This window comes from Callospermophilus lateralis, chromosome 2 (assembly GCF_048772815.1).
Source record: "Callospermophilus lateralis isolate mCalLat2 chromosome 2, mCalLat2.hap1, whole genome shotgun sequence".
NCBI classification, from domain to species: domain Eukaryota; kingdom Metazoa; phylum Chordata; class Mammalia; order Rodentia; family Sciuridae; genus Callospermophilus; species Callospermophilus lateralis.
The window spans coordinates 12,060,630-12,078,629 of record NC_135306.1 but is presented as its reverse complement, the minus strand read 5'-3'; the positions used below and the strand labels follow the sequence as shown (position 1 = coordinate 12,078,629).

Below are 18,000 nucleotides of genomic sequence, written 5' to 3'. Positions count from 1 at the left end.
CATACAAAGAGATTGTTTATCAAAGGCGCCCTCCAATAGAGGTATTTTGGCAGCCCAAGTTCAGTATTCAGACCAACCAATGCTGAGGCAACTGACGGGTGCTGTGGAGGGTCGAGGGAGACTTCTGGATTCCTAGGAGCACAGCACCCAGCTGGGTGTCACAGGGAGCAGTGTGAAAGAAAATAAATGGCTTGATTCTTCTGCTGTCCTTTCTATCCCCTGCCCTTTCTCCTCCATCTCAGGCCTCTGGCTGTACCAGTACTCAGAGAATGTGGTGGCTTACATGTAGATCAGCATATCTGGCTTGGACTGAGATCACCACTTCCACCATTTCCTGGCCCAGCCGGAGCACCTGGAACACACTGAAGCAGTGCCAGAGGGTGAGGATACAGGTGGGAGGTGCAGGTGAGTCCAGAAGGAGGCTGGCCACACTTGGAGGAGGCTCCAGGGTCTAGTGTTAGACTAGGAGTAAAGCACAGCCTCAGACCAATCATTTGGGATGACTTTGTCTGGTTAGTCTACCTGGAGGTGGAGTTTTTGATAGCAAGCACAAGCCTTCACTGCCAGCTCTGTAACCCGCTCTTGAGATACAGCCTCAGAATTAGCACCACATCTATGATCAACCATAGCACCAGGGCCAATATCAGATCAACCACCAGCTCCCTAGAGAGGTCCAGATTCAGATCTCAATTCAGTACTGACACTTAAGCTGCTACCTCAAATTGAAGCTACCATGTTTCTTTTTTTATGGATTTTTAAATTTGTTCTAATTATTTATACATGACAATAGAATGCATTTCTACTCATTATACACAACTGGAACATGACTTTTCATTTTTCTGGTTGTACACGATGCAGAGACACACCATTCATGCTGTCATACATGTACGTAGAGTAATAATGTCCATTTCATTCCACCAACTTTCCCCCATACTCCTACCCCTACCCTCACTCTCTTCTGCCAAATCCAAAGTTCCTCTATTCTTCCCCTGCCCCCCCCCCCATTATTGATCAGCATCCACTTATCAGAGAAAAGATTTGCTCTTTGGTTTTGTGGGATTGGTTTACTTCACTTAGCAGGATATTCTCCAACTCCATCCATATACCAGCAAATGCCATAGTTTCATTCTGGGTAATATTCCATTGTGTATACATACCAGTTTCTTTATTCTTTCATCTATTGAAGGACAGCTAGGTTGGTTCCACAGTTTAGCTATTGTGAATTGAGCTGCTATAAACATTGATGTGGCTGTGTCATTGTTGTATGTTGATTTTAAGTCCTTTGGTTATAAACTGAGGAGTGGGATAGCTGGGTCAAATGGTGGTTCTATTGTAAGTTTTCTAAGGAATCTCCATACTGTTTTGCAGAGGGTTACACCAATTTGCTGCCCCACCAGCCATGTATGAGTCCACCTTATTCCTCCACATCCTCACCAACACTTATTGTTGCTTGTATTCTTGATAATTGCCATTCTAACTGGATGAGGTAAAATCTTAGAGTTGAAGCTGACATGTTTCAAGTTAGAACCCCACATGGCATCAGGTCTAATGATGTACAAAGCAGAGACAGCTTTGGTGAAAATTCCAGCTCCAGTGCCAGAAATAGACACCTCCAGAAACACATTAACATACTGTTAGCCAAAGCTATTAGAGGCTGCTCATAGGTCATATTGCTTTGAAAGAGATTCAAAGGAACTCACTAGAGTAATGGCAGTGCTCTAAGTATTGATGTGTATTTGCCAAAAATGATGGACTGGTTCATTAGTATCTGAGTATATTGTTGCAGGTGGTTGTGTAATGCAACTTAAAACTACAATTTAGAATAGCCATGCTGTGGAACCAACCTAGGTGTCTATAATGGACGCATGGAAAAGAAAATGTGGTATATATACACTGTAGAGTTTTACTGGGCCACAAAGAAGAATGAAATTATGGCATTCACAGGAAAATATAACTGGAAAACTTCATGCTGAGATTAGCCAGGTCCTCTAAGAAATTGCCTTTGGTGTCTGGGGAAATAGTATTGCCATTGCTTAGGCCAAAGAGATCCTTTTTGTGGTACTGTTTAACCAATTGAGAAATATCAGAGTCTTGATCTTCTATATGTGTGCGTGCAGTGCTGGACTGAACTCAAGGTCTTCAACATGTTGGGCAAGCACACTTTCATAGAGCTACATCCCCTGTCCATGAACTATTTCTTTTTTTCACTTCGTACATGCAGTTAAAGGAGGTGCCAATAAGGTTCTTCTGAGAAGGAAGATTTGTCAATCCTTGACTTCTATCTAGGAAAACAGGTCAATGGGACCGGCATGGTCATCAAGGAAACACATGATCAATGATGATCTAGAAGACCCAGAACCATTACTGAAGTCCAACTATTTTCAGGATTTCTTCCCTCAAATACAAGTACAAGTTGAATTTAATCTAAAAAGAAATAAGTAATAATACTTACAAACATTCATACATTATCACCTTGAATAATAAGCATGTGCTATTCATTTTCTACTAAGCATTGAAGAAATGGAGCTAGAGATGTATGGAATGGATTTGAGATCAGTTTGGTAAGGGGTTGAGTGTAAACCATACATTGAATTGTTTTTATAATGCCTTGGTTAACTGAGAAGGCAAAAAGTTTTGTGAATCACCAACTTCCTAATACTGGCTGTCATCATTATTCCTCTAAGGATGAACTCTCTTATGGCCTCCTCAACTAGAAGTTCTCCCCCAAGGGAGCCAAAGGCAGGGAGGCAATTATACCTGGTTTATCTCTAATTTGGAGTCGGGGATGGCATTCCCAAGAGCTATAAGCAAATGTTTACCAATATATCAATCTTGTTTCATTCTGAAATGATAAGCACTTCACCTGTCACAATAGGACTTAGAGACACTTACCAACTCCACCTGTTTCACTCTATTTCACGCTTCCCTGAAAGAAATGGATAAACTTCCCATGGATGGTAGCTGAAGGTATGTGTGTTTGTGATCTAAGGGGCTAAGTCAGAGCACAAGTAAAATTAACCTTCAGTAGTATTATTATATTTGGTTTTTATAGGTGTTAATGAACCTTTATTTTATTCATATATTTGTATGTGGTGCTGAGAACTGAAGCCAGTGCTTCACACATGCTAGGCAAGTGCTCCACAACTGAGCCACAACCCCAGCCCTTATATTTGTGTTTTATGTTTTCTGATCCCATGATTCTTACTCCCCACGTTAGAGTACGACAGACAGCTTTTGTGTAGAGTAATTTATCTTCAGCTGAGACTGTATCCAAATTTTGGAATGTTAGGGAAAAAAACAAAACTCTATGTAGAATTATTTCCTCAAACTGGTTCTCTAACTTTTGAAAAGAATTTAGATAAAAAACATTTCTCTCTTAGTGTATCTTTCACTCTCATTAAGTCTTGCTGGATATCTTCATTTTCCATCTTCTCATAGATGCTTCATATTTAAACCTGGTTTGATCTGAAGATTCTTCAGCTATATTTCAGTGTTTGTCCATAGATGTTGTGTTATTTCCTGGGAGACAAAAAATGTCTCCCCCCCCCACCAAATCCATCACTTATAGCCCATTTATCTAGCAAAAAGCTTGATATATTCAAATTAAAATGATAATTCCAAAGCCATGTTTCCATTGTATAATAGTCACAATTACTTCATTCTTTCCCATTTCCATCTCTTTTTTGTCTCCAGCAAAAGAGAACTTGAAGAGCATGAGGAGGGACAATCAGAGCAGCGTGTCCGAGTTCCTCCTCCTGGGGCTCCCCATCCAGCCAGAGCAGCAAGGCATCTACTACGCCCTGTTCCTGGGCATGTACCTGACCACGGTGCTGGGGAACCTGCTCATCCTCCTGCTCATCAGGCTGGACTCTCGCCTGCACACCCCCATGTACTTCTTCCTCAGCCACTTGGCCTTCACTGACATCTCTTTCTCCTCAGTCACGGCTCCAAAGATGCTCATGAACATGCTGACGCAGACTCAGTCCATCTTATACACTGAGTGCATTTGTCAGGAATTCTTTTTCTTATTATTTGCAAGTCTTGACAGCTTCCTTCTGACCTCAATGGCCTATGACAGGTATGTGGCCATCTGCCACCCTCTTCATTACACCAGAATGATGAGACAGAGCCTCTGTTTCCTGCTAGTTCTTGTGTCCTGGGTCTTGTCCTTTGTCATCGCTCTTTTGCACACCCTCCTCCTAGCCCGTCTCTCTTTCCTTAGAAGCAACACTCTGCCCCACTTCTTCTGTGACCTCTCTGCCTTACTCAAGCTGTCCAGCTCTGACACCACCATCAATCAGATGGTCATCCTCATTGTAGGATCAGTGGTCATTACCCTTCCCTTCATATGCATCCTGGTCTCTTATGGCCACATTGGGGCCACCATCCTGAGACGACCCTCCATCAAGGTGATCTACAAAACCTTCTCCACATGTGGCTCCCACCTCTCTGTGGTTTCTCTGTACTATGGAGCAATTATTGGACTCTATTTTGTCCCCTCATCTGGAAATACTAATGACAAGGATGTCATTGTGTCTGTGTTCTACAGTCTGGTGACCCCCATGCTGAATCCCTTCATCTACAGTCTGAGGAATCGGGATATCAAAGGAGCTCTGAGAAACATCCTCACTAGAGCAACGTTTTCAGTGTGATAGGAATTGTCCTCCCTGTTACTGCTTATGAGATTTTCTCAGTCCCAAATGTGTATCATTTCCTCTGAATTGCCATTTCTTAGTGATTATGTATTTATTTATTTATTGGTGGTACATGGGTTGGACCCAGGGCCTTTCATATGCTAGGCAAGCTCTCTGCCACTGGCTACTTCTCCAAGCCTGTTTCTTAGAGAATCATATTATATGACCCCTTTTTTTTTAAAGCTGTGGTTCACTAGACACAATTTTTAGTCCTCTCTGTTTAATTGTCTTGTTAATCTTGAAAATGTTTTTACAATCATACCAGCACAACTTCAATTTCTAAATTTTCCCTTCTTATAATGTATCCTTGTTCTGGATATTTGAAATTTTCATACAGTCACTGATTTTGTCTTTCCCCCACCCCTTTAGAAACACTTTTTTTTCCCCTGAAGATAACTAAAAATTTTCTTTTGGAAAATTCATTTTTCCCTTTTGTGTGGAAGTTTGTAAGACATTTTGAATTTGGTTTTCTTCACTTAATAAGAAATGTAATTTTATCTTTGTAATTTCATCTTTTCTTATTTATGTCTTTTAATTTATACATTGAAATTGTATTTCATTCATGCTGTACAATTGATATTTTGGTACATGTATACTGTTTGTCATGCTTAATTGATGGTCAACATGTTTATTTCCTCAATTTTCCTTTTTTTTTTTGTTCTGAGACTCTCAAAATATAGTATATTGTCACTGTTCACTGTCAACATAGTATATTGTCACTGTTCCTATTATATATTCTGCACAACAGAACAGAAGAACTTGTCCTCCTAACTTCGTACCCTTTGGCCAACTTTCCCCACCTCTTCTTCTATCTATTCTCCTGAACTGTTGGTAATTTTCAAACTTTTCCAAATATTTCTTTACTTGTATTCTTACAGTAATGATAATTAGGGACATAACTTTTTTCTCAAAGAGAATGGACCTCAGACCAGTTGAAGGAGATGACTTTCCATAAAGGGCCAGGCCAATGGTCTACGTAGAATGGGCCCAGGGCTTGAGTCCTCCAGACCTTATGGGACCATGTGGGTGTGGGGCATGGCAGTGAGAGTGACGGGTTTTGAAAGGCCTTTCAGGTGGTGATGTTATCTGGGAGATGGGTCCTTTTCAGTAAGGGGTCAGCCTCTCTGGCTGTGGACTGGAGAATGGCTGGGCAGGAGGTCAGGAAGTCTGGGCAACATGAAGTGAGTTCAAGCAGGTTTTCATTTTAGGTTAATTCAACTATATTTTATTTTAAAATGAAACAGTCACTTCCTAATCCAACTACATAAATGCAGTGTTCTGTGTTTCCATTAGAAATGGCCAAGTTTTATCTTTACTCCTTGAGAAACTGCCTCAGCTCTGGGCAAAGGTACTTAGCTCCATTGATATAATATTGATATATATATATATATATATATATATATATATATACACACACACACACACTACTCTGATATATATTACATTGATATTATATTACTCTGACAGATGTTTCTGTATTCCTTTAACTCTAGTATTTGGTATAAAGGAGGAAATTCAGTTTTAAGAGAAGTTTAGTAACTAGCCTTGCACTGTGAAGCTGCCTGTATTTAACTGAAGCATATTCATGCTGTTTCATATTCATGTGTGAGAAGCCAAACCTTGTTGGAGACCCATTAGTCTCTGGAATTTTTTTCACACATGAGCAATAATTTACACATTTTTACTGGAAATTTTACTTTAAGAAAACATGAAATAACATAATAATAACATACATAAAATAGCCAGTTTAACTATATGTATGTGTATCCACAATATCATAATGTGCATGCATGCATTTATGTGTTCTTCATATGTGAGATATGATTACATTTTAAATAATTTTAACAGAAATATCCACTTAACAATCTATAGGCTTAAACTATAAAAAAAATAACAATATCATTGAAGCCCCTTCTGGCTTCCTCAATTGTATCTTATTTCCTCTTGGAGGTACCTAGTAGTTCCACTGTTTTCAATATTCACTTATTTCTCTTAGAATTTTAAGACTTCTGCAATGATCCATAAATTTTTGTCTGCTCTGGTTGAGCATATAAAGGAATGACTATGTGTCTTCTGCTACATTTGGCTTTTGTTTCCTCTGGCCTTTGTGAATTTCTTCTCTATATTTTCATCTTCCACTGTGAAACTATAATAAACTTATCTGCTCTGTTTTCATGACCTTTTTTTTTTTTGTTTTGGCTTTCAGTATTTTGCTATTATAAGCAATGCTACTACGAACATTCTAGTCCATGCATATATCAGAGAGAGTTTGTAAATTTTATATGTGAGAAATATTATCACTGTTAATTTATTTAATTATGTTTTTATTCATGGGTTATATTTATACTCAATATTGGGTTCATTTGACATAATCACACAAGCATGGAATATAATTGGCTCCACTGCACTCCCCAGTGCTTCCCCTTTCTCTCCCCTCGTCCCTCTCCCTGTTTCCCTTCCTCTACTAGTCTTCCTTTTTTTAATTTATAGTTTTTAAATTAGTGCTATATGTATATATACATATAGATTATATATGACATATGACATGTATAAAGGTGAAATTCACTGTGGTGTGTTAGTGTATGTATATAGCATAACTTGATCAATTTCATTCCACCAACCCTCCTTTTCCCATTCCTCATTCCTCCCTCTATACCCTCTGCCTTTGCTTCACTAACTTCCCTTCTGTTTACATGGGATTCCCCACTCAGCTCCCCCTCCCTTAGTTTGATCTAATTTTTCCACATATAAGAGAATACATTGAACCCTGAACTTTTTGAGCCAAGCTTATTCCATTTAGTATAGTTTTCTCCATTTTCACCCATGATTTTACCAGAAAATGTCATAATTTTATTCTTCTTTATGGCTGAGTAAACTGCATTACTTATATATACCACATTTTCTTAATCCATCCATAGTTTGACTGAAGTAAATTGTGCTGCTGTAAACATTGGTGTGCATGCATCACTATAAATGGTAATTTTAGTTCTGGATAAATACCAATGAATGGGATAGCTGGGCCATATAGCAGTTCTATTTCTGTATTTCTGGGGGAATCTCCATACTTCTTTCCAGAATAGTTGTGCTAATTTTCAGTCCCACCAACATTGTGAGTGTATCTTTCCCCCCATATCCCTACCAGCATTTACTAGAGTACCAAAAACAGCATGATATTGGTGTTAAGACAGATGTGAAGAACAATGGAATAGAATAGAAAACACAGAGACAAATACACATAGATAAAATCATCTGATATCTGATAAAGAAGCCAAAAACATAGGTTGGATAAAAAATGGGATTTTTTAACCAATGGTGCTGGGAAAACTGGAAATCTGTATGTATAAGCATGAAACTAGATCCCTGTCTTTCATCCTGTACAAGTCATCTCAAAGTGAATCAAAGACCTAAGAATTAGAGCAAACACTTCGAAACTGCTAGAAGAAAACATAGGCTTAACAGACACCGATTCCTTACAAGACCCCTAAAGCTCAAGAAATAATACCAGAAAGGGGGTGGCATCAAAATAAAAAGTTTCCATATAGTAAAGGAAGCAATGAAGAGCATGGAGAGAAAGACTATGGAATTCAAGATCTTTGTGAGCTGTTCCTCCAACAGGAAATTAATATCCAGAATATATATATTTAAAAAACCTAAAAATTCTTATATCCAATCCCCCCAATTAATAAGTGGGCAAAAAAACTAAACAGACATTTCTCAAAAGTGGATATATAAATGTCTAACAAATATATGAAAAGAAATATGTTCAATGTTTTTAACAATCAGGGAAATATAAATAAAAGTTACAGTGAGATTCCATCTCACTCTGGTCAGAATTGCAATCAGTGCTAACTTTTAATACAAATTATTATACTAATAAGCCAGTCTGAAAAGTCTACACAGTGTGTGATCTCAACTGCATGATGTCCTAGAAAATGTAAAACCATAGAGATAATAGAACAATCAGTGTTTACTAAGGGTTTGGTGTAAAGGAAGGGGAGGAAGGAATAGGTAGAATGAAAGAATAGGTATAGGCAGAAAGTTTATTCCTTACAGCACCCTAATTTTGGATACCTGTTTCTGTGCATTAGTCAAAAACCACTAACGAACCAACAAGACAAACAAACAGACAAAAAAAACCCATCAGAAAAAAAAAAAAGAAAGAAAGAAAAAAAAGATTGTATATAATCCAGGGCTATATATGACAAACACACAGCTGAAGTCATTTGGAATGGGAAATGCTGAAATCACTGTCTCTACAATCAGGAGGAGGACAAAGCTGCCTATATTTGTTTCTATTCGATAAAGTATTCGAAGTCTTAGAACAAAAAGGGCATCCAAAGCAGAAAGGAGGAGTCCCAATTGTCTGTTTACAGACAACAAAATCTTACACATAAAAAACCTTAGAGCTCTATTTAAAACTTTTAGACTAATGAACAAATTCCACGAGGTTGCAGGAAACAAAATTAAAACAAAAAGTGCTTGTTGTATAGCAACAACACAATTTGTGAGGAAAAAAAAATCACAAAAGATTCCATTCCCAGGAGTGAACAAACAAAATAGCCAGAAACAAAACTAAATGGGAGCAAATGATCTCTATAATGAAATATTAAAAACTCTGACGCAGACACAGGAATAGAAGTACGACATGTGCATGGATTGGAAGAGTTAATATTGTGAAAAATGACCATTCTACCCAAAGCAATTAGCAAGGTCAGTGAAATTCCTATCAAAATACGAATTGTAATCTTCACAGAAATAGAAAAATACTTTCCTAAGATTTTATGGACTCTCATAATCACCCAATAGTCAAAGAAAGCTGGCAGAAAAGAGGGCAAAGTAGAGGAATCATAATACGTGACTTGGAAACACACTACAAAGAAATTGTAACCACCACAGTGTGAACTGATAAAAACAAACAAACAAAAACAATGACAAAAAAAAAAATCAGACACATTGACCAACAGGACAGAATAGAGGACCAACAAATAACCCAAGGGAAGCAATTTTTTCAAAGTCCAGATTTGCTGAACTCAGTGGTGTAGCAGTCTCCAAACTCACCCAGACCCCAGAAGTTGTAGTGAACAAGTTTCTTGTGAATCTACCTGGAACGTCAGCCCTATGCGCTCAGCGGCATGTGTGGCTCGAGTAGGCCCTGTCTTTGCCCTTTGCTAGAATAGTGGCAATGGGAAAATGAGGCCCATTCAAGACACCCAAGGAATAGAGTAGTACGTTTATCAAAACTGCAGTTCGATGTCCCACTCAGACCTTGTGAACACTTGGCACAAGAGCAGATTCCACGTGTTGCTTCATCCCTACAGGGTTCATGGGGCCCTCCTGCAAACCTGTACACCAGAAAGCAGATTCAACCCTGCTGTGTTTTTAGGGTGTATATATTCCAGTGAAGAAGGAATAAGAAGAGACAGGAATTCTCTGTCAAGCCTACAGATAAAGGGAAAAATTGCTTAGCTATTTATCAAAGGTTCCCTCCAATGGAGACACTTTGCCAGCCCAGGCCCAGTGCCCAGGCCTACCAGTGTCTGGGGATCAGAATGGTGGGGGGGGGGTGAGGTGGGTGAAGAGCTTCTGGAAGCCCGGGAAAAGGATGGAGAGCACCCCACCCAGGGGAGGTGTCACAGATGAGCGTATGGAAGAAAATACCAGGCCTCTGACTCCAAGCTCTCATTATCTCCCTTGCTGTCTTTCCCCTTTGGGCCCTCTGTCTATGAGTCCCTGAACTTTATTGGCCTACAGTAGGTGGTGGCCTACATATAGATCAGTCTGTCTGGATTGGACTCAGGTCGCCACTTCCACCATCTCCTGGCCCAGCTGGAGCACATTAAAGCCAGAGGGTGAGGAAGACTGGGAGTGATACAGGTGAGCACGTAAGGAGAGGACGGGACAGGCCACACTTGGAGGAGGCTCCAGGGTCTAGTGTTAGACCAGGAGTAAAGCACAGCCTCAGCCCAGTCATTTGGGATGACTGTGTCTGGTAAGGCCACCTGGAGGTGGAGTTGTTTATAGCAGGCTCTCCAAAACGCAGGCAAACCTCCAGTGCCAGCTCTGTAACCAGCTTCTTCAGCAGTTCCAGGCAGCACCACAGCTATCCTTTCAGCCACCAGCTCCCTAGAGAGATCCTGATCCAGATCCAGATTCATGATTGACAGCGAGGCTGCCACCTCAAATTGAAGCCAACTTGTTTCAAGACAGAACCACACCCAGCCTCAGGACTAGCACTAGCTATGGAGCTGGAGGCAGCCTCAGTGAAAATTCTAGCTTCTGTGCCAGAAATAGACACCTCCAGAAATTCATTAACGGACTGTTAACCAGAAAGATTAGGGGTCTCTCCTGGGCCATATTGTGCTGGAAAGGGCTCAGAGGAACTCACTAGAGTGATGGCAGTGCTTTAGCTAGTGATATGTATTTGCCAAAATTGATGGACTGGCTTATTAGCATCTGAGTATATTGTTGCAAATGTGTGTGTGTGTGTGTGTGTGTGTGTGTGTGTGTGTGTGTTTAAAATATAACAATTCAGAATAGCCAAGTTATTGAGGTGACCAAGGTGTCTGTCAGTAGAAGAATGGATTTCATTTTATATTAACTCATTGGTGAACTTGTCTCCCAGTATAACCACTGTCTGTTTGTGTCAAACCTTCAACAGATAAATTCTAACACAGAACTTCAATTCATAAAAATGCATATACATTTTTTTTGTTCTGTGCTTTGTTATATTGTGTAGTCTCGTTTTTTGAGCTGCTATGAACATTGGTATGGCTGCGTTACTGTAGTATGATGATTTTAAGTCCTTGAGTATAGACTGAAGATTGGAATAGCTGGATCAAATGGTGGTTTCATTCCCAGTTTTCTAAGGATTCTTCATACTGATTTCCAGAGTGGAATGGTTGCACCAATTTGCAGCCCCACCAATAATATATGAGTGTGCCTTTTCCCCCACACCCACACCAACACTTATTAACTGCCATTCTGACTGGAGTAAGATGGAATCTCAATGTAGCTTTAATTTACATTTCTCTGATTGCTAGAGATGTTGAACATTTTTTTCATATATTTTGACCATTTGTATTTCTTCTGTGAAGTGCTTGTTCAGTTTCTTTGCCCATTTATTGATTGGGTTATTATTTTTGGTGTTAAGTTTTTTGAGTTCTTTGTATATCTTGAAAATAAATGCCTTATCTAAGGCACTAGTGGTGAAGATTTTCATCTAAACTGTAGGATCTCTGTATGCTGAATATAGTAATTTCCATCTCCAGTTGGACATGTGCAAGACACCTTTGGAGTATTAAGTCTAACATCGAATTTGTGGTATACAATTATGCGCATTATTAACAATAATAATGGCATATTTTTTGAAGTGATTAAGATTTCTAGCTATACAAACTTTTGTCAGCAAAGAACACCCTCAAACTTAATTTTTCCAATACTTTGATTTTATATTGAACCTTATTAAAGTTTTAATTTGTCTTCCTTTGATTATTATTGAAGTTGACCACTTTTGGGTGGAGATACTGGGGATCTAATCCAGGGACATTCAACCACTGAGCCAGCCTTTTTTATTTTTTTTTTATTTTGAGACAGGGTTCACTAAGTTGCTGAGGGTCTCACTAAATTGCTGAGGCTGACCTTGAACTTGCAATCCTCCTGTCTCAACCTCCCAAGTCACTGAGTCACTGGGATTATAGGCATGTTCCACCATGCCTAGTGACCACTTGTTAATGTGGTTTTTAGCTCATTTGGTTCTTTTCTATGAAGTCTGTTAATGTTATCTTTTTTCAATTTTTCATATCTTCAAATTTGGGTATATATTACTATTACTATGTTAGCTGTTCTAGGGGTCAAGATTTGAATAGGATTGAGAAAGGTGAGAGAAACTTGATGTAGAAGAGGATATAGATGAAGGTCTTCTCTGGTACCTCAGGAAATAGTAATATCATTTGTCAAATCAAAGAGATCTTTTTGTCATACTTTTTAACCAGTTAAGAAATCTCTCTCTCTCTCCCTCTCTCTCTCTCTCTCTCTCTCTCTCTCTCCCTCTCTCTCTCTCTCTCTCTCTCTCTCTCTCTCTCTCTGTGTGTGTGTGTGTGTGTGTGTGTGTATGTGTGTGTGTGGCTGATTGTACCAAACATACTGCACAGGCTGGGCAAGTGTTCTAACACTGAGCCACATCTCCAGCCCATAAACTTTTTTTTTTTTTTAAACTCCCTGCAGGCAGGAAAGAGGAAATTGCTAAAGAGGTCTCCTGATTTGAAAAGCAAGTATCATCAACCTTTGAATTCTAAGAAATCCAGCAGGACAATTGGAGCACGGTCAACAGGGAATCACTGAGGAGTGGAATAGATGACTCCATTAGTCTTCTGAGGAATCTGCATACTGCTTTTCAAAGTGCTTGCCCAAATTTGCAGTCCCACCAACAATGCATGATTGTACTCTTTTCTCCACATTCTTGCCAGAATTTATTATTTGTATTCTTGATGATTGACATTCTAACCAGAGGGAGATGAATTGAGGAAATGGAGCTGGAAATGTATGGAATGGATTTAGGTCAGTTTTGTAAGGGGTTGGGTGGACACCATACATTGAACATTTTTTTAATGGTATTGTGAGAAACTTATATCAATAGAATACTAACTCTATTGCTTTGGGGCAGCTGAATGAGATTTATAGACACTATTCTGTTCCCACATCCCATGAAGATGATGACATATAACTACCCTAATTCTTTATTTTCAGAAGGTGAGAGTTTTTGGTATTCTTGACATAGAATGGGGTTAGAAGCAAGAAACTTTGGGTATCACATTCAACCTCCAGGTTGGTATATTATAGACTCTGCATCACATTTTCCCCAAGGTCAGCTGAGCAGGTGAAAAGTTTTGTTAGCTACCAAGTTCCTAACAGCTGCCTGTTGGTTGTTATCACCATTCCTCTAAGGATGAACTCTCTTATGGCTGCCTGAACTAGTAGTTTGTCCCCCAAGGGACAAAAGGCAATGAAGCAATTATATCTGTTTTTTTCTTTAATTTTGAGCAAGGGATGGCAGGATACCCCCTGGGTCCTCTCCTTGGGTTATAGAATTGATCTCATACCAATTTCCCAGCAAATGTTTATCAGTATATCAATCTTGTTTCACTCCGAACTGATAAGTACTCTGCTTGTCACAGTAGAAATTTGAACCCCTTAGAAACTCCACCTGTTTCACTGTATTTCATGTCTCCTACAGAGAAATGGAAGAACAGCCCAAGGCTTGCAGCTGAAGGTATTATTTGATAATGTCAGACAGGACCGAAGAACTTCTCCTTTGGCAGATCCAGGAAGTGAATAGAAAAGTCAAGTATTTCCTGATGTTTTAAGGTCTTGAAAAAGAAGGATTTAGTTTGATTGAAGGAAATACTCAAGAATAAAATCTGAAAGAAAAAAAAACCTTTCCCCGACATTCCATGAAAACTCCTTTAGGAAGAGTAGTGGAAAATTGAAAATGTGAAGTGGGGAAGAATATTATTAAAGGAAGAACTGATGAACTTATATAAGGTATATGACCTGATTTTTTATTATTCAGTAGAGTTATGGACTAAGGCCCTCGCTTCAACCTGCTCTGAAGTCTCCAGATCCTGATATCTTGAAGCTATTGACTTGGTTCTGTCATCTTGATACAATCTGTGGAAATAAGGCATTAGCAAAAGCATTTTGCAGAGCCAACAAGTTTAAGAGAGGCCAACAGAGTATTAGAGGTCATCTACAAAATGTTGATTAACTAGTTCCTGACATGCTCTTTTAGGTAATTCCTTAAACTCAAATTCTTCATAGTGGGCTCTCAGACTCTTCAGGTTTGATCCTGGTGTGTTCTGATGATCATTCCAACATTCCTTGTTTTCTCCAGAGATGTTGAGTTGGTACTAAGGGGACAAATAGTGACTTTTGTTCTTATCCCTTAGAGTAGAAAAAAAGCTCAAGATAGGTTAAGATGAACACATTGAGTAGTTCAAAACCATGTTTTTGTTCCATAATAGTCACAAGGACTTCTTATTCTTTCCCATTTCTATGTCTTTAACGAACAGCAAAAGAGAGGAAGAGCATGAGGAGGCATAATCAGAGCAGTGTGTCCGAGTTCCTCCTCCTGGGGCTCCCCATCCAGCCAGAGCAGCAAGGCATCTACTACGCCCTGTTCCTGGGCATGTACCTGACCACGGTGCTGGGGAACCTGCTCATCCTCCTGCTCATCAGGCTGGACTCTCGCCTGCACACCCCCATGTACTTCTTCCTCAGCCACTTGGCCCTCACTGACATCTCTTTCTCCTCAGTCACGGCTCCAAAGATGCTCATGAACATGCTGACGCAGACTCAGTCCATCTCCTATGCTGGGTGCATTTCCCAGGTATATTTTTTCTTATTTTTTGCAGATCTCGACAGCTTCCTTCTGACCTCAATGGCCTATGACAGGTATGTGGCCATCTGCCACCCTCTCCACTACACCACCATCATGAGTCAGAACCTCTGTTTCCTGCTAGTAATTGGGTCCTGGGTCTTGTCCTTTGCTGGTGCCCTTGTTCACACCCTCCTCCTAGCCCGTCTGTCCTTCTGTGGAGACAACACCATTCACCACTTCTTCTGTGACCTCTCTGCCTTAGTGAAGCTGTCTAGCTCAGACACCACCATTAATGAGCTAGTTATCTTCATTGTAGGGTCAATGGTCATCACTCTGCCATTCATGTGCGTTCTGGTCTCTTATGGCCACATTGGGGCCACCATCCTGAGAAGACCCTCCATCAAGGGCATCTGCAAAGCCTTGTCCACATGTGGCTCCCACCTCTCTGTGGTTTCTCTGTACTATGGAGCCATTATTGGACTCTACTTTGTCCCCTCATCCAATAGCAATAAAGACAAAGATGTCATTGTGTCTGTGTTGTACACTCTGGTCACCCCCATGCTGAATCCCTTCATCTACAGTCTGAGGAATCGGGATATGAAAGGAGCTCTGAGAAACATCCTCAGGAGAGGAACATTTTCAGGATGATGGGCTTTGTCTTCCTTCTTAACTGGGTCTGAAAACTTCTCAACCCCACAGATGCATCCTTTCCTCTGTCATTCAGTCTCAGTGTGGCACTCTTCTTCACAGTCTGTGTTTCAATATACATGTAATTTTTCTAATTGTCATCTGAATCTTGAGACTCTTGGGAAAGGTTTTTATAAACCTACCTGCACATTTTTTCTTTTCATATAGTATTCTTGTCCTAAAAACAGCTTACATTTTATTGTAGTCAGAAATTTTCAACTTTTAAAAAATTGGATTATTTACAGAATTTCCTAAGGAAGATTTTTTTCATTTCTCAAGATTTCAAGGGTACTTCTTATGATTCACTCATGATTTCATTTTTGCATTTAATTTTCAGTTACTCATGAATTTATTTTTGTGAGAAAACTTGATTAGAAATATAGTGATATTTTTGTTTTAGTATCTTTACTTTAATCCTTTGAAATTTTATTTTTTAATTGGCACATGAGTATGGTACCTATTTACTGGTTACTATGTGATGTTTTCACACATGTATACAATGTACAATAAATTCTTTCTCTACCATTTTTGAAATATGTAGTATTTTATCATTCTCTATAGCCACCTACTGTGCAACAGAACACCAGTATTTTTTTCTCCTAAGTATAATATAGTTCCCACTGATTAACCTTTCAAATCCTTCTCCCTCCTTCTCCTCTCACCTTTGTAACTCCTTATCCATTTTTTTCTAGACTTTTTAGTTGTGTCAGAGTAAGGACAATTAGGCACATGGCACTTTTTCCCTAAAGTGAGCAAGTCTGCTGATAAGCTGAAATGAGACAACTTTCTGCAAAAGGCCAACACAATGGTCCAGATAGAATGGGCACAGGACCCGAGCAGTGAGCAGAAACTTGATTAGTGTATTCTCTGCCCTAGCAAGATAAGTGTGTGTGAGGCCCAGCAGTGAGGGTAGAGATGTTTCAAAGGGGATTCCAGGTGGTGGTATGCCAAGTGGGTGATCAGTCCCTCCTGATATGGGGGATTCAGCCTCTCCAGATGTGGCCAAGCAGGACATTAGGAAGACTAGGCCACCTGAAATGAGTTCAATTGGGACTTCAGCACAGTTTAATCCAACTATATTTTGTTATAAAACTACCCAACTACATGAATGTAGTAACCTGTGTTTCCATCTGAAATAGTGAAATTTTATCTTCAGTCATTGAGAAACTCCTTTGCTCCAGGCAAAAATTATATTTTATAAGTTGATTATGGTAAAAGATATTTGTGTGTTTATTATTTCTTTTAATTCTAGTATTGGATAAAGGAAGAAATTCATATTTAAGAGAGATCTAGTAGCTAACCATGTGTCACTAGGCTAGCATTATCTGACACCAGTGAAACTCAAATTACTGTGTGCAAGGTCAGATCCTAGGGCCTATAAGCTACTTGTATGTTTTTCCAACCTAAACAATATTTTTATCCATTTTACTAGAAATTTGTTTAAATATTTATAAATAAATTGAAATAACATACAAACAAAATCTATATGTATTAAACATACATACAGATTAAATACATATATGCATATATATGGTGTTATATTGTGCCTACATATGTGTGTGTTCATAAATGTGATATTATTTAAATAATAATAACAAATAATACATTTATTTTAAATTTAAATAATTTTAAATAATATTTTTTTTTTGGTACTGGGGTTTGAACCCAGGGGTGCTTACCACTGAACCACATCCCCTGCTTTTTTTTGACAGGGTCTTGTGAAATTCCTGAGACTGGCTATGAACTTGAGATCCTTCTGTCTCAGCATCCTGAGTTGCTGGGATTACAGGCATGCACCACCACCCCCAGCTTAGAGAATATTGTAAAAAGAAACCTTCATTAAACAATCTCTAGGCTTAAAAGATGGAAAACATACAATACTGTTGAGTCACCTTTGGTCCCTCCTCAAGTGTCTCTTCTTTTCTCCTGAAGGAACCCAGTATCTTTACCATTTTCAATATTCTACCACTTTTCATTAGAATTGTTAGAATTCTGCATTGATTCTTCAATTTTGTTTTTTCCAGAACTGCATGTAAATGAAGCAATACTGCATTTATTCAGTTTTGTGCTTTTGTGATTACTATTGTCCTTGTGAAAATCATATATTTATTTTTATATTTCAATATAAGACTATAACCCACTTATCCTCTCAATTTTCAGTGGCTATCTTTTATTTTTAGTTTTTGACATTTTTCTCACAAGCAATAGTGCTACAAACATTGTGGCACACGCATCTAACGTGTA

At 39.0% G+C, this 18,000-nt stretch overlaps 2 protein-coding genes across 2 annotated transcripts; both read left to right on the top strand.

The window, feature by feature from the left end:
- Nucleotides 1-3,713: 3,713 nt before the first annotated feature.
- On the top strand, nucleotides 3,714-4,652 carry LOC143390721 (olfactory receptor 1J21-like). The gene has a single exon (XM_076843133.2). The coding sequence runs from the start codon at nucleotides 3,714-3,716 to the stop codon at nucleotides 4,650-4,652; it is 939 nt and encodes a 312-aa protein (XP_076699248.2).
- A 10,126-nt stretch (nucleotides 4,653-14,778) lies between these two features.
- Nucleotides 14,779-15,717, top strand: LOC143385335 (olfactory receptor 1J21-like). Its single transcript, XM_076840779.2, has one exon. The coding sequence runs from the start codon at nucleotides 14,779-14,781 to the stop codon at nucleotides 15,715-15,717; it is 939 nt and encodes a 312-aa protein (XP_076696894.1).
- Nucleotides 15,718-18,000: the final 2,283 nt, after the last annotated feature.